This window comes from Microtus ochrogaster, linkage group LG1 (genome assembly GCF_000317375.1).
Source record: "Microtus ochrogaster isolate Prairie Vole_2 linkage group LG1, MicOch1.0, whole genome shotgun sequence".
In the NCBI taxonomy this organism is placed as follows: domain Eukaryota; kingdom Metazoa; phylum Chordata; class Mammalia; order Rodentia; family Cricetidae; genus Microtus; species Microtus ochrogaster.
This window is the reverse complement of record NC_022027.1, coordinates 4,229,639-4,243,185: the sequence shown is the minus strand read 5'-3', so window position 1 is coordinate 4,243,185 and position 13,547 is coordinate 4,229,639. Positions and strand designations below refer to the sequence as shown.

Here is a 13,547-nt window from a genome sequence, read left to right as displayed (position 1 = left end):
CAGAGAGAGGACTGCTGAACTTGCCTAAAGGTGAGATGATCTATCGGGGTTCCTGATTTATGAAAGAGACTGCGAGACATTCTGCAGGACACAGCAGATAGTGACTGAACTGCCTTTGAAATTTCCTGTTTCATGGAAATGTCTGCTGGAAACTATGGGCCTGTAGGCCGAAGATGGATGCCCCAACAGTACAGAGAAACTTTGGGTGACTGTACAGGCAATGAGATGTCTCTGTCATTTCTAGAGTTTGGAACTTGCTTATTTCTTGTTTACTTAGGTAATATTATATCCTTCTGGAGTCTTTGATGGAGTTGAAGAATGGTTAGTTATAGTTATAGTTTTCCTTTGTTATGGTAAAAGATAAAATAGATATAAATATTGTAACTGTAATTCTTACTTGATAACTGTTTTGTTATATGTAATTTTGCTATGTTAAAAGTTAAAGCCTTCTCCTTTTTTTTGTTTAAACAGAAAAAGGGGAAGTGATGTGGGAGTGTCATATATCAATCTATTGATTTCATTGGTTAAACAATACAGAAACTGCTTGGCCTGATAGATTAGAACATAGGTGGGTGGAGTAAACAGAACAGAATGCTGGGAGGAAGAGGAAGTTAAGCAGATGCCATGCCTCTTCTCTCCAGGGCAGCCGCGATGAAGCAAGGTGCCAGGTCAGACATGCTGACTCTTTCCCGATAAGACTGGTGCTACACAGATTACTAAATATGGGTCAGGCAAGATGTAAGAGTTAGCCATTAGGAGGCTAGAACTAATAGGCCAAGCAGTGTTTAAAAGAATACAGTTTCTGTGTAATTATTTCGGGGCATAAGCTAGCCAGGCAGCCGGGAGCCAGGTGGCAGGAGCACAGCCCGCAGATCCCTTACTACACTGGACTACAGGTGGCAGATCATACAATGGCCACCATGCATCCCAAATCCCAGAGCTGTGCCAAGTTATGACCTATGGCACTGCTACTCCAATGTCCCCAGTAGTGTCGCACCTGATATCCTCTGACTCACGGCCCCACCCCTGTCCAGGACACAGCACTTCACAGAGGCCCGGAATCTACACTTCCTGCCCAGAGGGCAGGCCTTGCGCACGCGTAGGCAGGGTCGGTTTCCACAGGCACAGGTCATCATCTGAGGAACCCAACCTTGCAGTGCGCTCCTCGTGGGACAGTTCAGGACTGAGCACTGACTCTGGCCAGCACCCAGCACAGTGACAGTCACCCCTGCACCACCACTCACTAAAGATAACACAACACTCCTCAAGTGAACCGGTCTCCAGGCAACAAGGCTAGCACAGGGCTAGGCTGCCAGCAGCCACAAAACCTAACAACCCAGGAGGAGGCCTGTGCACACGTCAGTCCAGAGCAGGGCCAGTGGCACTGCAGCGGAGCAGGTGCCCATGGGGATCCAGGTCTGCGAAGGAAGAAAGACCCAGGCGTCCCATTCCAGTGTGCAGCACTGGATGACAAAAAGGTGACAGGGTGTGGGTGAGAAGGAGCCAGCTCGGGACAGGAGCCTCTAACTCTGGGGTGAGAAAGGGGCCTGGTGAGCATGGCCAAGACCCAGGGGAGCCATCAACAGGAAGGGCAGGTCTGCCAGGACAGTGAACCTCACCCACCTTGTTGGCCTGGATCAGGTGAAAGTTCTTCCCATGAACACGGAAGCCATGTTCAAAGTTCCTGCACTCTTCCTCACTCCAGGCACAGAGCCCGTCTGCAAAGAGAGGGGGCGCTCAGGCAGCTGGGGGCAGCAGGGACAAAGGGGAGCCCAGGGCTGCAGCTCACCTCTGATTACTTTTACATTGAACCTCAGTCTGCGCAGGGCCTCCTCCACGTTGAAATTACACTTCACCAGCTCGTACAGCGCCTAGGGCAGAGTGGTTTAGCTTTTCCACCAGCCTACCAGAGCCAGCATGGAGGGTACCTACACCACGCACCGCACCCACACCACAGCCCCAGAGCCATGGCCACAGCACCCACACCAAGGCCCCCAGGTGTGATCAGACTGACACCATTGCCCCCCCACAAGCTGTTTCAATGTGAAGTCCACCCTACGAGCACACTGCCTGACCATTCCCAGGATGTGCCCAGTGTGTGACCCCTACCTGTTCACTGTCCTTAACCACCTCGCCCTCTGGGATCTGGGGGCCAGCCGTCTCCTGCCACCTCCGCTTCACTGCCCTGTACAGGAACTCTTCCACCTCCCGCTCCGGGAGCACGCTGGGGCTCCACAGCAGCTGGTCTTCATTCTCATAGACTGTGGAAGAGGCTGGGAGTCAGGTGTGACAATGGCCACCCACACCAGGGGAGCCAGGGCAGGTGCTTCAGCACCTCCCAATGGGTGAAACCAACTCCTGGCACTTGCAGTTCAACATCAAATGGACCCAAGGGGGCTATGGGCACTGAGGGAACAAAAAAGGCGGGGTGTGAAGTCAGTGAACAGGGCCCCAGAGGCAGCACCACTCAGTATGCCCAGCTGCAGGCAGAGCTTTGGTACACAGTAAACACAGCGGAAACAAAGGGGACAGCAGCAGAGCTCGACCAGAATGGTGGCATTCACCGAGGAGCCCAGCACTTGAGAGTGTTAGCCCATCTAGAGCAGAAGGTTCTAGGCCAGCCTGTCTCAAAAAGGGAAATAAACAAGAGAACACACACACACTGAAGTCTATGAACTCAGCTAAAAGTTCACAGTTCTCTGTGAGTTCAAGGCCAGCCTAGTCTACAGAACTAGTTCCAGGTCAGCCTGGGCTACAGAACTAGTTCCAGGTCAGCCTGGGCTACAGAACTAGTTCCAGGTCAGCCTGGATTACAAAGAGAAACTTTTTGTTTTAAAAAACTGAAATGAGTAAAACCAGAAGTGAAGCATAACCCAGATGGCTTCGCAGCAGAACACACACACACTTCCTGGGACAGCAGAGTCTTCCTGCCTCTGAAGAATGGCAACCAACACTTCCACAGGGCAGTGTAACCTAGTGTACACACACACACACAATGTAGGCATAACGTGAAAAGATGCAAAGGAAGAGGCCACTATGTCCTCAGTGAATTGCACAAAATATACACACCGACGACCCACAAAGCATCGGCCAGCTACTGAACAAATGGACAGAGATTGACACCACCCTGACAGCAGGAGGGAAGCCACGAGCTGGCAACTAACAGGAACAGAATCAACCTGTGTTGTGTCCCAAACATGCAAATAAATAACAACTCCTGCAAACCATATGGGCACTGGATAAAGCATTGGACCCACAGTCCAGGAACTCTCCACCCACCTGGGGACAATGTGACACAAGCCAAGAGATGAATGTGAGACTAAGGAATAGCTGACACCCACTGCACAAGCAGCAGACAGTCCACAGAGGGACAACTACTGGAGGCCACGGAAGACGCCTGAATGACATTGAGAGCTGGGTGCACACCAGTCCGGGCTCAAGGACACAGCGGGGCAAGTGTAGGTGTCTGTTGACTAAGTGTCTCTGTGCCGCACCCTAAGTGGGCACACCCTGCACAGTCCACAACCCAGCAGTCATCCCCTGCAAGGTCTCTGACCCCTGCTGCCGGGCAGAGCAGAGTGCTCAATTGGCAGTGCCCTGCAGGCAGGAGGCAAGAAGTCCAGACAGGAAGTGACCTCCCAGATCAAGGAACAATTAGGGGACACAGGAGCAGCAAGCATATCGTATCCAGGGTAGGCCTGGAAGAAGAGACACTAGACCCATCCAGGGAACGGTGCTGTTGGTAGTGCCAGTACACACGGAGCAGTGGGAACCCACAGCCTGGGCAAGGGACATTACCCTAGGGTACTGCTAAGGCTGGTGGACTCCACCTGCAGACAGCAAACAGAAACTTGCTGAGGTACTGCCTAACCTCCGGGACCACTTACTCTTGTCGCAGTGTCGGCTCAAGTGCAGGATGTTGAGGTCAGCCTGGAACTGAGGCCCCACCATGATCTCCTGCAGAGGCAAGGACCAGGGAGAGGGTCAGGAAGAGAATGGCAGACATGAAGCTGGGGCCCCACAGGCACCATGGACTCCAAGCAGAGGCTGCCACCCAGAGCTGTGGGTCTGCCAGACAATGCCCCCTTCTGTACTCTGGTGGGTGAGACAGAACACTCTGCTGCCCTGCCCTGAAGGATGCTGGGTCAGTCATCCCCAGAGCAGCAGAGACACAACGAGGTCCAGGCACACGGGGCCCCGCCCACCCTGGAGGCGCGCAGCAACACAGCTCCACACCTTCTTGCACTTGTTGGCAGGAAGCGTGTCCTCAGTGTCGGAGGAGCCGGAAGAGCCTGGGCCATCATCACCAGCCAAGAACCGAGCTGAAGAGAGAGAGGCAGTAAGGGGACCCACCAGAGTACGGTCGGCCCTTCCAGGGGCTTCGATGGCAGTCCGCACAGCGGTCCCCAGCCCCACCCTGGGCCACCATAGCATCTCCCTGGCAAAGCCCCCAGCCGAGGCTGTGCGTGCAGGGCTAGGTGACACACAGCAGCAATGTTAGTGACAGTGACACTATACCCACTCTGGTTACGGAAGAGGTCCGAGGCCTCGTGGGAGGTGACAGATGGGGTGAGGTCATCAGCGGAGGACTGTGTCTCTTCCCCCTCTTCCCCAGAAAGCAAGTCCTTGGCTATCTGCTCCTTTGAACGGGACAGCAAATCAAGTGTGGTAATTACTTTATCTACACCAACAAAAAACGCCAAGCCTGCCAGGCAGAGGGGACTCAAGACACTTTCTGTGTTGGCCCAAGATGCAGACTCCACATGCCCTCTGGGGCTCCAGCTCTTTTCCCTGCCACAGTTCCCCTGGATGGCATCCATCACCTGAACCAGAATGGGTATCAGCCCTACCCCAGGGCAGGGTCACTGTGGTTGTACCAGAGAGGGCGGAGCAGCAGAGCAACCCTGGGCAACTGTCGCACTTGCTGACTGAGTAGCTCCCCATCCTGGGCCTGATATCCCTGCTTTTCACCTCCAAGTCAGGGCAACCAGTGGCTCCCTGGGGACCTTTCAGGGGCACTTCCACTCACCTTGTCCAAGGTCATGTCCGGGAGGGTTGGGGCTGCGTCTCCGCCCTCGCTCTCCTGCTCAGAGATAGGGTCTGACGCCTCGTACCCATAAAGTGCAAGCAGCTCATCCAGGGGCATGTCACTGCTCTGGGGAAGGAGTACCGGACCCATGTGGGAGGTTAAGCCTAGTATTGTGCCTGAGTCCCGCTGACCTCCACAGTTGGGACCCCTTGACACCCCTCAGTAAGTCCCCATGGGGCACTACAACTGCATCAGGACCACAGAGGAGATAAGCAGGCTGAGGCAGGGCCAGCACAGCACCATGCAAACCACATGGAGAACAAGGGGAGCAACTGGATCAGACTGGTGAGTGACCACACCTGCGCGATGAAGTCCTTGTCCAGCTGGTCCTCCGGCTTGTCAGGGCACTGCGGGGCCTCAGCACAGCCCTCTCGGAGGCTGTAGTTCTGTGACAAGAGCTCAGCGAGGTTAAACCGGTGGTCTGCAGAGCCCATGGATACCACTGTGGGAGAGTTCAGCAGGTAGGCAGAGTGTGGGGACTGAACAGGGGTAGGTCTGGAGGGCCCAGAGACTGGGCAGAAGCAGATGGGTCTAGAAGGGTACTGGGGTTAGAAGAGGGGAGGCATCAGTCAGGTGACCGTGGAAGGCAACGGAGGTGTCCCAGGTCCGGCCCCACAGCCATAGCCTTGGTTCTGGGCTATGGACAATATGGACACGGTGCCCAATTCACATGCGGGGCCACATAGGCAACACCACACAAGTCACTGTAGCTGCACCAAGCTCTGCTATCTGCAGGGCCCATCCATGTGACATTTATGGTGGCAGAAACCTCCATCTCTTCACCCACAAGGGCCCACAGCAGACGACCAGCGGACCGGCCAGAGACCTTAGAGTCATCAGGCATGTAGCCCCCTGTCATTCTCAATTAGCTAGCCACCGTCACATGGCTCCAAGGAGAGGGAGCGTCCTGACCCCTGAGCGCGACGCCACCTGATGGGGACATGGGGACACTGAGCTGCCCAGTGTTCTCAGTCAGGCTGAGCACGGGCTCTGTCTCTGGAGGTCTAGGGCACAAGGGGTGAGGATGGTTACCTGCTGTGGCCTGCAAGCTGCACTCCCGAGGGCACAGGCTGTGTGCGAGGCAGGGGGCCACACAAGGACTCTGCCTCTCCAGCGAGGAGGCCTGCAAAGAAAGAAAGGTGGTGCTGGTTCAGGAGCCAGAACCCACAAGCAGACTTCACGCAGCTACTGAGGCCCTGGTGAGAGCCCAGCCACTGGGTAACTTTGAGGACAGCAGGGAAAGCAGTCTGGGGACTGCCCAATCACAGCTCCTGTGTGGAGGGACCTTGAAAACAGGGGGCTTGGCGACAGATAAAGACACAGAAGGATAGACTTGTAGCACTCCTGACAAGCAGAGTGGAACTGGACTCAAGGGTTCTGCTGGCTGGGGAGAGCAGCTCTAGAAATGAAAGCAGCAGCTACACCGGTCCCACTGCACTGACAGGAGGTGACAAGTGGCAGCAAACTGAGGCCATGTCTGTGAAACCAGGACCAAGCGACCTCAGGGCTGAGCCTGGACACATCCCCCATTCCATCAACACCAGCTAAGGCTCCAGTGTCACTGCAAGAGAATGAAATGAAGGGACAGAGGACGGGCAGCTCTTCCAGGTGGTGACACAGAGATGGTTCAGCAGGGCTAAACGCCATCTTGGTCCCAAACTCCAGCTATGGAGATTCCGTAAATTAAGGAAACAACTCCACTCACAACAGCTGGGGTGCACACAGCATCTGCTCCCTAAGAACACAGCCATGTTCTGCTGACAGAGAAATGACTGGCATGAGAGAAAAGATAACCATGTTCCTGGCCAAGGTCCCCACACTGGAAGACGGAGACCCTCGGAAGTGACCTAGACAGCCAACACCACCTAAATTGTAGAAATCGACAAGCCAATTCCAAACAGCACACAGAAGGGGACCCAGAAGAGCTAAAACCATCCTGCAACAGGGTGCTCCCAATTTCACAGATGACTATCAGAGACATCTCAGCAGGGCGGTATGCGTCCACAGACAGGCTCAGGTCAGAGGCACAACTGGGACCTGAGACAAACTCCCCAATGGCCTGGACACATGAGTCCAGCACACCTAACCAAACAAGCAGACCAACGCTTGTGACAGGACTCACAGAATGGGGAGGAAACACTGGCAAAGACATATCTGGAAAGAGGCACAAGCATGTACAGACCGTTTACTGAGTGAAGAGAAAGACAATGGTCCTGCCTGCAATGTCTCAGGCCCAGAGCACATATCTTGCTCCTATGAGAACAGAGCGCACTCCAAGAGTAAGCCCAGAACAGGGAAGGCGCATCAGAGCCTGCATTCCTGGAGACAAGAATGTAGCACCAGGAACAGCTTGGCAGTATCCCCAAAGTCACACCACCGTGTGACCAGCACCTCTACTCCAATCAGAAGTGGGAGGAACAGATGAACAAAACTCCACAGAGTATCACACAGTCATCAACAAGCAAGGCTCTCTCACACATGCCACTAGAACCAAGGGGGACCTTGTGAGCACTACAAAGACAAGGTCACACAGTGTGGGGGCACCATGATGGGAAATGCACACTAGGGGTGAATCCTGAGACGAGACAGGAAGTAGGTTTGTACTGGCTGAGTGCTGGAAAGGGGCCAGGGTGACTACTCATGGGGCCAGGGTTTCCTTTAGAGGTGACTGAACACTCTCAACTGATTGTGTGTTGGCAGTTATACAACTTCAGGGTGTACCGCAGCAAAGCTGCTGCTGCTAATAATAATAATAATAATATAATTATAAATATTATTAATATAATAAATAAAATTATATTATTATTGTTGTTATTATTATTATTTGGGCAGAAGAGGTGGCTAAGTGGTTAAAAGCATTAGGGTCCAATTCCCAGCACTCATGGCAGCTCACAGCCATGTAACTCCAATTCCAGGAGATCTTGCACCCTCTTCTGGCAAAACACTAATACACAAGAAATAAAGATACATTTTTTCCCCCAAAAAAAGTTAGAATGTTAAAGAAAGTTTAAAGCTTAGAGCACTGTAGCACTAGGTCCTCAGAGAACCTCAGAGGTGAAGCATTCATCCCTCCCAGAAAAGAAACAAGTAAACTACAGCCCAGAGAGGTCAAGTTGCTCACTCAGCAAGGGACCCACCTATGACAGCCGCAGGGGCTGAAGGCAGGGAAAGAACGAGGCGTTCAGGCAGGCTGTACCTGGTGTGGTGAAGCAAGGCGTCCTAACCTTCTAGGAACACAGGCTACAAACAGATCAACAGGCAGATGTGAAGGCACGGGGAGGGTGTCCCAGTGTCCTTGGAACTATGCCCAAGGCCTGGCCTCTCTCCCTACAGTCAGGAGCCCTAACTAAGACAGGAGACCCCAAAGGGCTCCACAGTTGCACAGCAGCTTAGCAACAGTCTGTCTCATTATCTAGACAAAATGAGAAAAATGTCCTGTTTCAGGTCAGAGGTCAGGGCTCCTCAGTGGGGTCAGATCTAAACAGGCTCAAGCAGAGAGGAGCTAAGAACAGTGAGAGGCTCAGCCAACTGGGGAGCCACACAGTTTCTTACTTGCCAACCAGGCCAAGTTCAACATCCCCAAGATAGACATGATCACTGGAAAACCAGGTACATCACTTTAAAGGGTGGTCCAAGGCCCCATTTCCCCACATCAGGAAAGACAAAGGACAGCAATGCCCCTCGGAGCTAGGATAACACAGGTGACAAGCACACTAGAGGCTGAAACCCAAGGAAGAGGCCAGAGGCAAGCAGAGCCCCCCATCCAGGTCCCTGAAAACAGAGGATGAGCATGCAAGTAGATTAGCATGACCACCATCACCCTGACCATCAGAAGCCCAGACACAGTGCAGAGGGCGCCTCACAGGCAGGTCTCCACCCAGGACCCACCAGACTGAGACTGTTAGGACAGGTACTAACTCCGGAAGCTGTCCCCAGCATTCCACAGAGCATCTTTTACAGCATGGACGCCATGATGTGAGGAAGCCCAAGCCGTGCAGAGACCTCATACATGTGTGGCAGCCAACAGCCCCATGGGGAAGGAGCCTCAGCATTAGAGCTAAGTCCAGTTACCTACAATGGCAACTCACAAGATCTCAAGCAAACTCCAGGAATTATGAGGTCAAATGAATGCCAAGGCGTTACAGAGAAAGACTCGTCCACACCCAGGCAAGTGCCCCCGTACCCCTGGTGTCCCAGCCTCACCCCTCCACTGTGGTACCTAGGACATCCCCAGAGACGGGGTCAGCCTGTCCCCACCCACGTGGAGCTGGGACACAGGACGACAAATACACGGGGGCTAAACGATGGCACAGGCATGAAGAAAACAAGGTGGAGGCTGGGCAGTGGGGGTCACAGAAAGCATCCCAGGGCCAGATGAAGTGCGACAACTGGGGGATAGCTCCATGGGAATTCAGAGTACCAGGGAGGACTCCATGGGGTGGGTGGTCTCAGGAGGGCAGCAAAGGTAGGCACAGGGAAAAGATAAAGCTTAGACTAAGAGCAGGACAAGCCACCAGGGCCCCCACAGCTGAGACTGGTGGCCGTCTCCCTGTGAAGACGAAGACGGTTCCACCCTTCACTGAGCCACACACTAACAAGCACTAACAAAGAGGACTTCTAGATGACCGTGTCCACTTCTATGACTTAAAGATATACGGACGCCACCACATGAGAGGACGACGCATCGGGACTCCACTGGACCTCTCAGCTATGGGAAGATACCAACAAGGTCCCACTTGAGATGGGGAAACTGAGGCCGACCCCTTCTAAATCCTAGACTCCAGAACAGGACGTAGGCAGTCTGCTAAGTCTCCACCACCCAAGTCACCCAGGGCAGAGTAGCCTGGGGCCCAACAGCACCCACTTGGCCACCATGTCCCGAAGGTTGATGATCTGCCTCAGTTTCCCCAAAAGCCCCCTAAAGAAGGAACTACGCCCGTAAGAGCCCTCCGGGTCAACCAGCCAGAGAGGTCCAAGTGGACTTCCAGAACGCGCGGGCCTGTTGCTACCCAAGCGGCCCCACTCGCCCACCGTGCTGAGTTGCAGTCCTGGAGTGGCGGGTTCGCGGCGCCTCGATGGGGGCCGGTTCCGGGGTTCAGCGGCCGCACCCAGTGGTGCAGGTGGGCTCTGGGCAGAGCTCCGCAACCCCGCGCTCGCGGGGAGGCCCGCGCCCTACCTCCTACAGCCAGACGAACTCCACGCGCGAAACTTTCCACTCGCAAAGCGCCGCGGACTCCGCTCCGTGCTCACCCCAGCGCGCTCGGCTGCGGGCCCCGCGTCGCCGTCCCAGACGCCAGCGCCGCCCACCCACCCCGTCCGCAGAGCCCTCCCACCGCGCGGCCCCGGGTCTCGGCCCGGCACCCGGTCGCCCGCGCCTCGCGCCCCTCCCCCTCGCCCGCCCGCGCATGCGCGCCGTGGCCGAGCTGGGGCGCGGCGGGCGCCCACGGGGCTCACGCTCCGGCCCGGGGGTGGAAGGGAGGCTCGGGGCGCTCGGGCTGGGAGAGCACGAGCCAGACCAGGGCTACTGAGGGCAGCGTGTGGGAGGGGCCGCTGCCCAGCCGCGCACTCACCTCCGCCATGGCCGAGCGTGCGTGCGGGAGGCGGCGGCCAAGCGGGTCCCCGGATGCGGTGCAGCGCGCTTATTGGCGGAGGCGCTGGGAGGCGGGGTGGGGCGGGCCGCAGTAGGCACGTAGTAGGTGTGCTGGGGCGGAGGGGAGGGCTGTAGCTCAGCCCGTGTACCCCACTCCGGCATCAGCCTACCTGCTGATTCTCGTGTGGATGCCCAGCCACAGGTGAGGGGTGCAGACAGAACTGTAGGGGAATGGAAGTGGCTCACAGGTGAGGAGGAACAGTCTACAAGTGAAGATGTCCCACAGGTGAGGGGCCAGTCTGTCGGGAGTTGGTCCCGAAGTGAAATGGGTGGCCTGGAGGTCAGAGCGATGGTCCAGAGGTGATGGGGAAGAGGGCTAGTCCGGAGATGAAGGATACAGTTCACAGGGGCGGAGAATGAGGAGGTGGTCCTGTGGTGAGGGACGGTACCAGGAGGTGCAGAGGGCAGGCGCACAGGGGGGCTTCAGGAACAGGTGCACAGACCTTGTCAGGAGGAGGCACACAGAACAGGAGATACATGGAGACCCTCGGGTAGGCAAACCTGGGTTTGCGGAGGTAAAGTACTCTGGTCTACACAGGTCACCCGATGAGCCTTCCCACTGGGGCCAGGAGCAACTGAGCTGAGAACTGAAGGCACCACTGGGTGCTGGAAGAAAAAGGCTCTGCCCAGGCCCTGAGAACTTGCCAACCCAAGACAGAAGGTTTGCTTCCTGCCCCTGCGCCAGCGCCCCCCTCCTCCACTCCCCTGTTCACAGCCATCACATCTGCTGGGCCCTGTGGTTGGGATTCCTCAGGAAAAGGGGAGAAAAAAAAAACTTGTGGATTCATTCATTCCATGAACTAAATGCATGTACTATACAACTGCCCCCTGGATTCTGAATCCAGAAGTCCCGTGAGTGTTTGAGACACTTCAACAAGCACAAGAGGGAGCTCAGGAGAAAGGCTGAGCCTGCCTACAGAGCTGTGACAGGATCGCTAGAGAAAGCCAAGCATGGTGGCTCACACTTGTAACTCCAATGCCTGGCGAACTGAGACATGAGCGTCATTATCAGTTTGAGGCCAGCACAGGCTATGGCGCGAGACCCTGCCTCAAGAAACCAAACTAAATCTGGGTATGGTGATGCACACCCTTAATCCCAGCACTCAGGAGTCAGAGGCAGGTGGATCTCTGTGAGTTCAAGACCAACCTGGTCTTCACAGCGAGTTCCAGACCAGCCAGGGCTGCATAGAGACACCCTATATCAAAATAAACAAACCAGAAACAACAAAAACCAAATTAATCTATCACGGGAGGTTAAGCAATTGGACAAGTGGATGAAGAGAAAAACTCTTCAAGATGGGGGTCTTTGTTCCCCATGGACTCAATGGTTGCCATGGAGAACTGAGGTGACCTTTTGGCCAAGTGGCAAGCGTGAGTATCCCTACTGAAAGCAGGTGGCCACTGCACCTCCCAGGTGGTGCTGGGACGCACCTCTCATCCAGACTGCCGAAACTTGACAGAGGCATGGGCTCCAGACCAAGCCTGAAAAGGAACATTATTCTGTAGCTGATGCTGGAAGACTGGGAGCTGTAGAAGTCTTCCGGTTCCATCAACAACATGCAATACTTGACATTTAGTGACCCAGGAGGGAAGGGAAATGCCACACAGGACTCTCAGACTTCATGGATAGAACTGAAGTCTAGATGTGAAGGATTGGATCAGTGTTGAGTTTCCCAAAATTGATGACTGTCTTGTGGATCATAAGAGAATATGCTTGTTTGAAAATTCACGGGCTGGAGAGATGGCTCAGTGGTTAAGAGCACCTCTGCTCCTCCAGAGGTTTTGAGTTCAATTCCCAACAACCACATGGTGGCTCACAACCATCTGTGATGAGATCTGGCGTGCAGGCATACATGGAGGCAGAATGTTGTATACATAAAAAATAAATCTTTTTTTTAAAAAAAGGAAAATTCACAGTAAAGCCAGATATGGTAACTCACACCTGTGATCTCGCCATTGACAAGGCTGAGGCAGGAGGATTGCTGTCAAATCAAGGCCAATCTGGGCGACAGAGTGACTTCACCATGGGATATAGGCTGAAACATTGCCCAAAGGGGCCGGGGACCAGCTCAGTTGCCCCTTGCCACTCTTAAAGAGCACCCAAGTTCCATCCCTAGTATAGGAACCCACTCCTACAAAGTCAGCTAGGGTTCCTGGATTGGGGTCATCAAAGCTGAGGAAATTTCAGATGAAAGAAGCTGAGACAGGATAGAACCAGGCGATCTGTTTGGTCATGCCAAAACAGCCAAACAGCCCAGAGTTTATTTCAGAACTTGCTTATATACAAAAGCAGAACAAAGCATAGCACAGTCAGTCAGTTACCAACCACAAGACCGTCCCTGTCCTTGACTGAGCAGCCTCCTCCAACACGTGCTTGCTGCTCAGAAGCTGCCTTACTTTCTATCTTGTTCCTGAGGTTTGTCGCCAGCAGTGCTCTTTTCTCGTGGGCTAAATCAGAAGTCCCTTAAGGTTATTTTAAAAAGCAGAGTAGACAAGATTAAATTCAAATGACTTAAAAGTCAGAATGAGCTCCAGATGGAAACTGAGTCACATATGGGCTCCCACACCTTAGTACCTACATAGCAACTCAGAACTACCTGTAACTCCAGACCCAGGGAATCCAATGTCACCTGGCTTCCTAGGGTACCTGCACGAATGTGGTACATATTACATGCACTCAAATGCATACACAGAAAATAAAAAATCTGGAAAAAAAACAGTTTGGAGAGATGCAGAGGACACAAGATTGGTTCCCAGCACACACATGGAGAGATGCAGAGGACACGGTCAGTCCCCAGCACACACATG

The 13,547-nt window shown here is 54.2% G+C and overlaps 1 protein-coding gene across 3 annotated transcripts in view; it reads right to left on the bottom strand.

The window, feature by feature from the left end:
* Mier2 (MIER family member 2) overlaps positions 1-10,678 on the bottom strand; it is an 18,616-nt gene extending 7,938 nt beyond the window's left edge. Inside the window, exons 1-10 of one of the 3 annotated variants that reach the window (XM_013350672.2) lie at positions 10,660-10,678; positions 6,122-6,212; positions 5,389-5,531; positions 5,030-5,155; positions 4,523-4,640; positions 4,237-4,322; positions 3,888-3,957; positions 2,110-2,261; positions 1,790-1,871; positions 1,624-1,718 (exon numbers count right to left, since the gene is read on the bottom strand). In XM_013350672.2, coding sequence (XP_013206126.1) covers positions 1,624-1,718; positions 1,790-1,871; positions 2,110-2,261; positions 3,888-3,957; positions 4,237-4,322; positions 4,523-4,640; positions 5,030-5,155; positions 5,389-5,531; positions 6,122-6,212; positions 10,660-10,668 — 972 coding nt within the window. In that variant the 5' untranslated portion in view covers positions 10,669-10,678. Of the gene's footprint in view, positions 1-1,623; positions 1,719-1,789; positions 1,872-2,109; positions 2,262-3,887; positions 3,958-4,236; positions 4,323-4,522; positions 4,641-5,029; positions 5,156-5,388; positions 5,632-6,121; positions 6,213-10,265; positions 10,400-10,659 lie in introns of those variants that run through there. The other 2 variants (XM_026785284.1, XM_026785283.1) reach the window with 2 other exon arrangements.
* Positions 10,679-13,547: the final 2,869 nt, after the last annotated feature.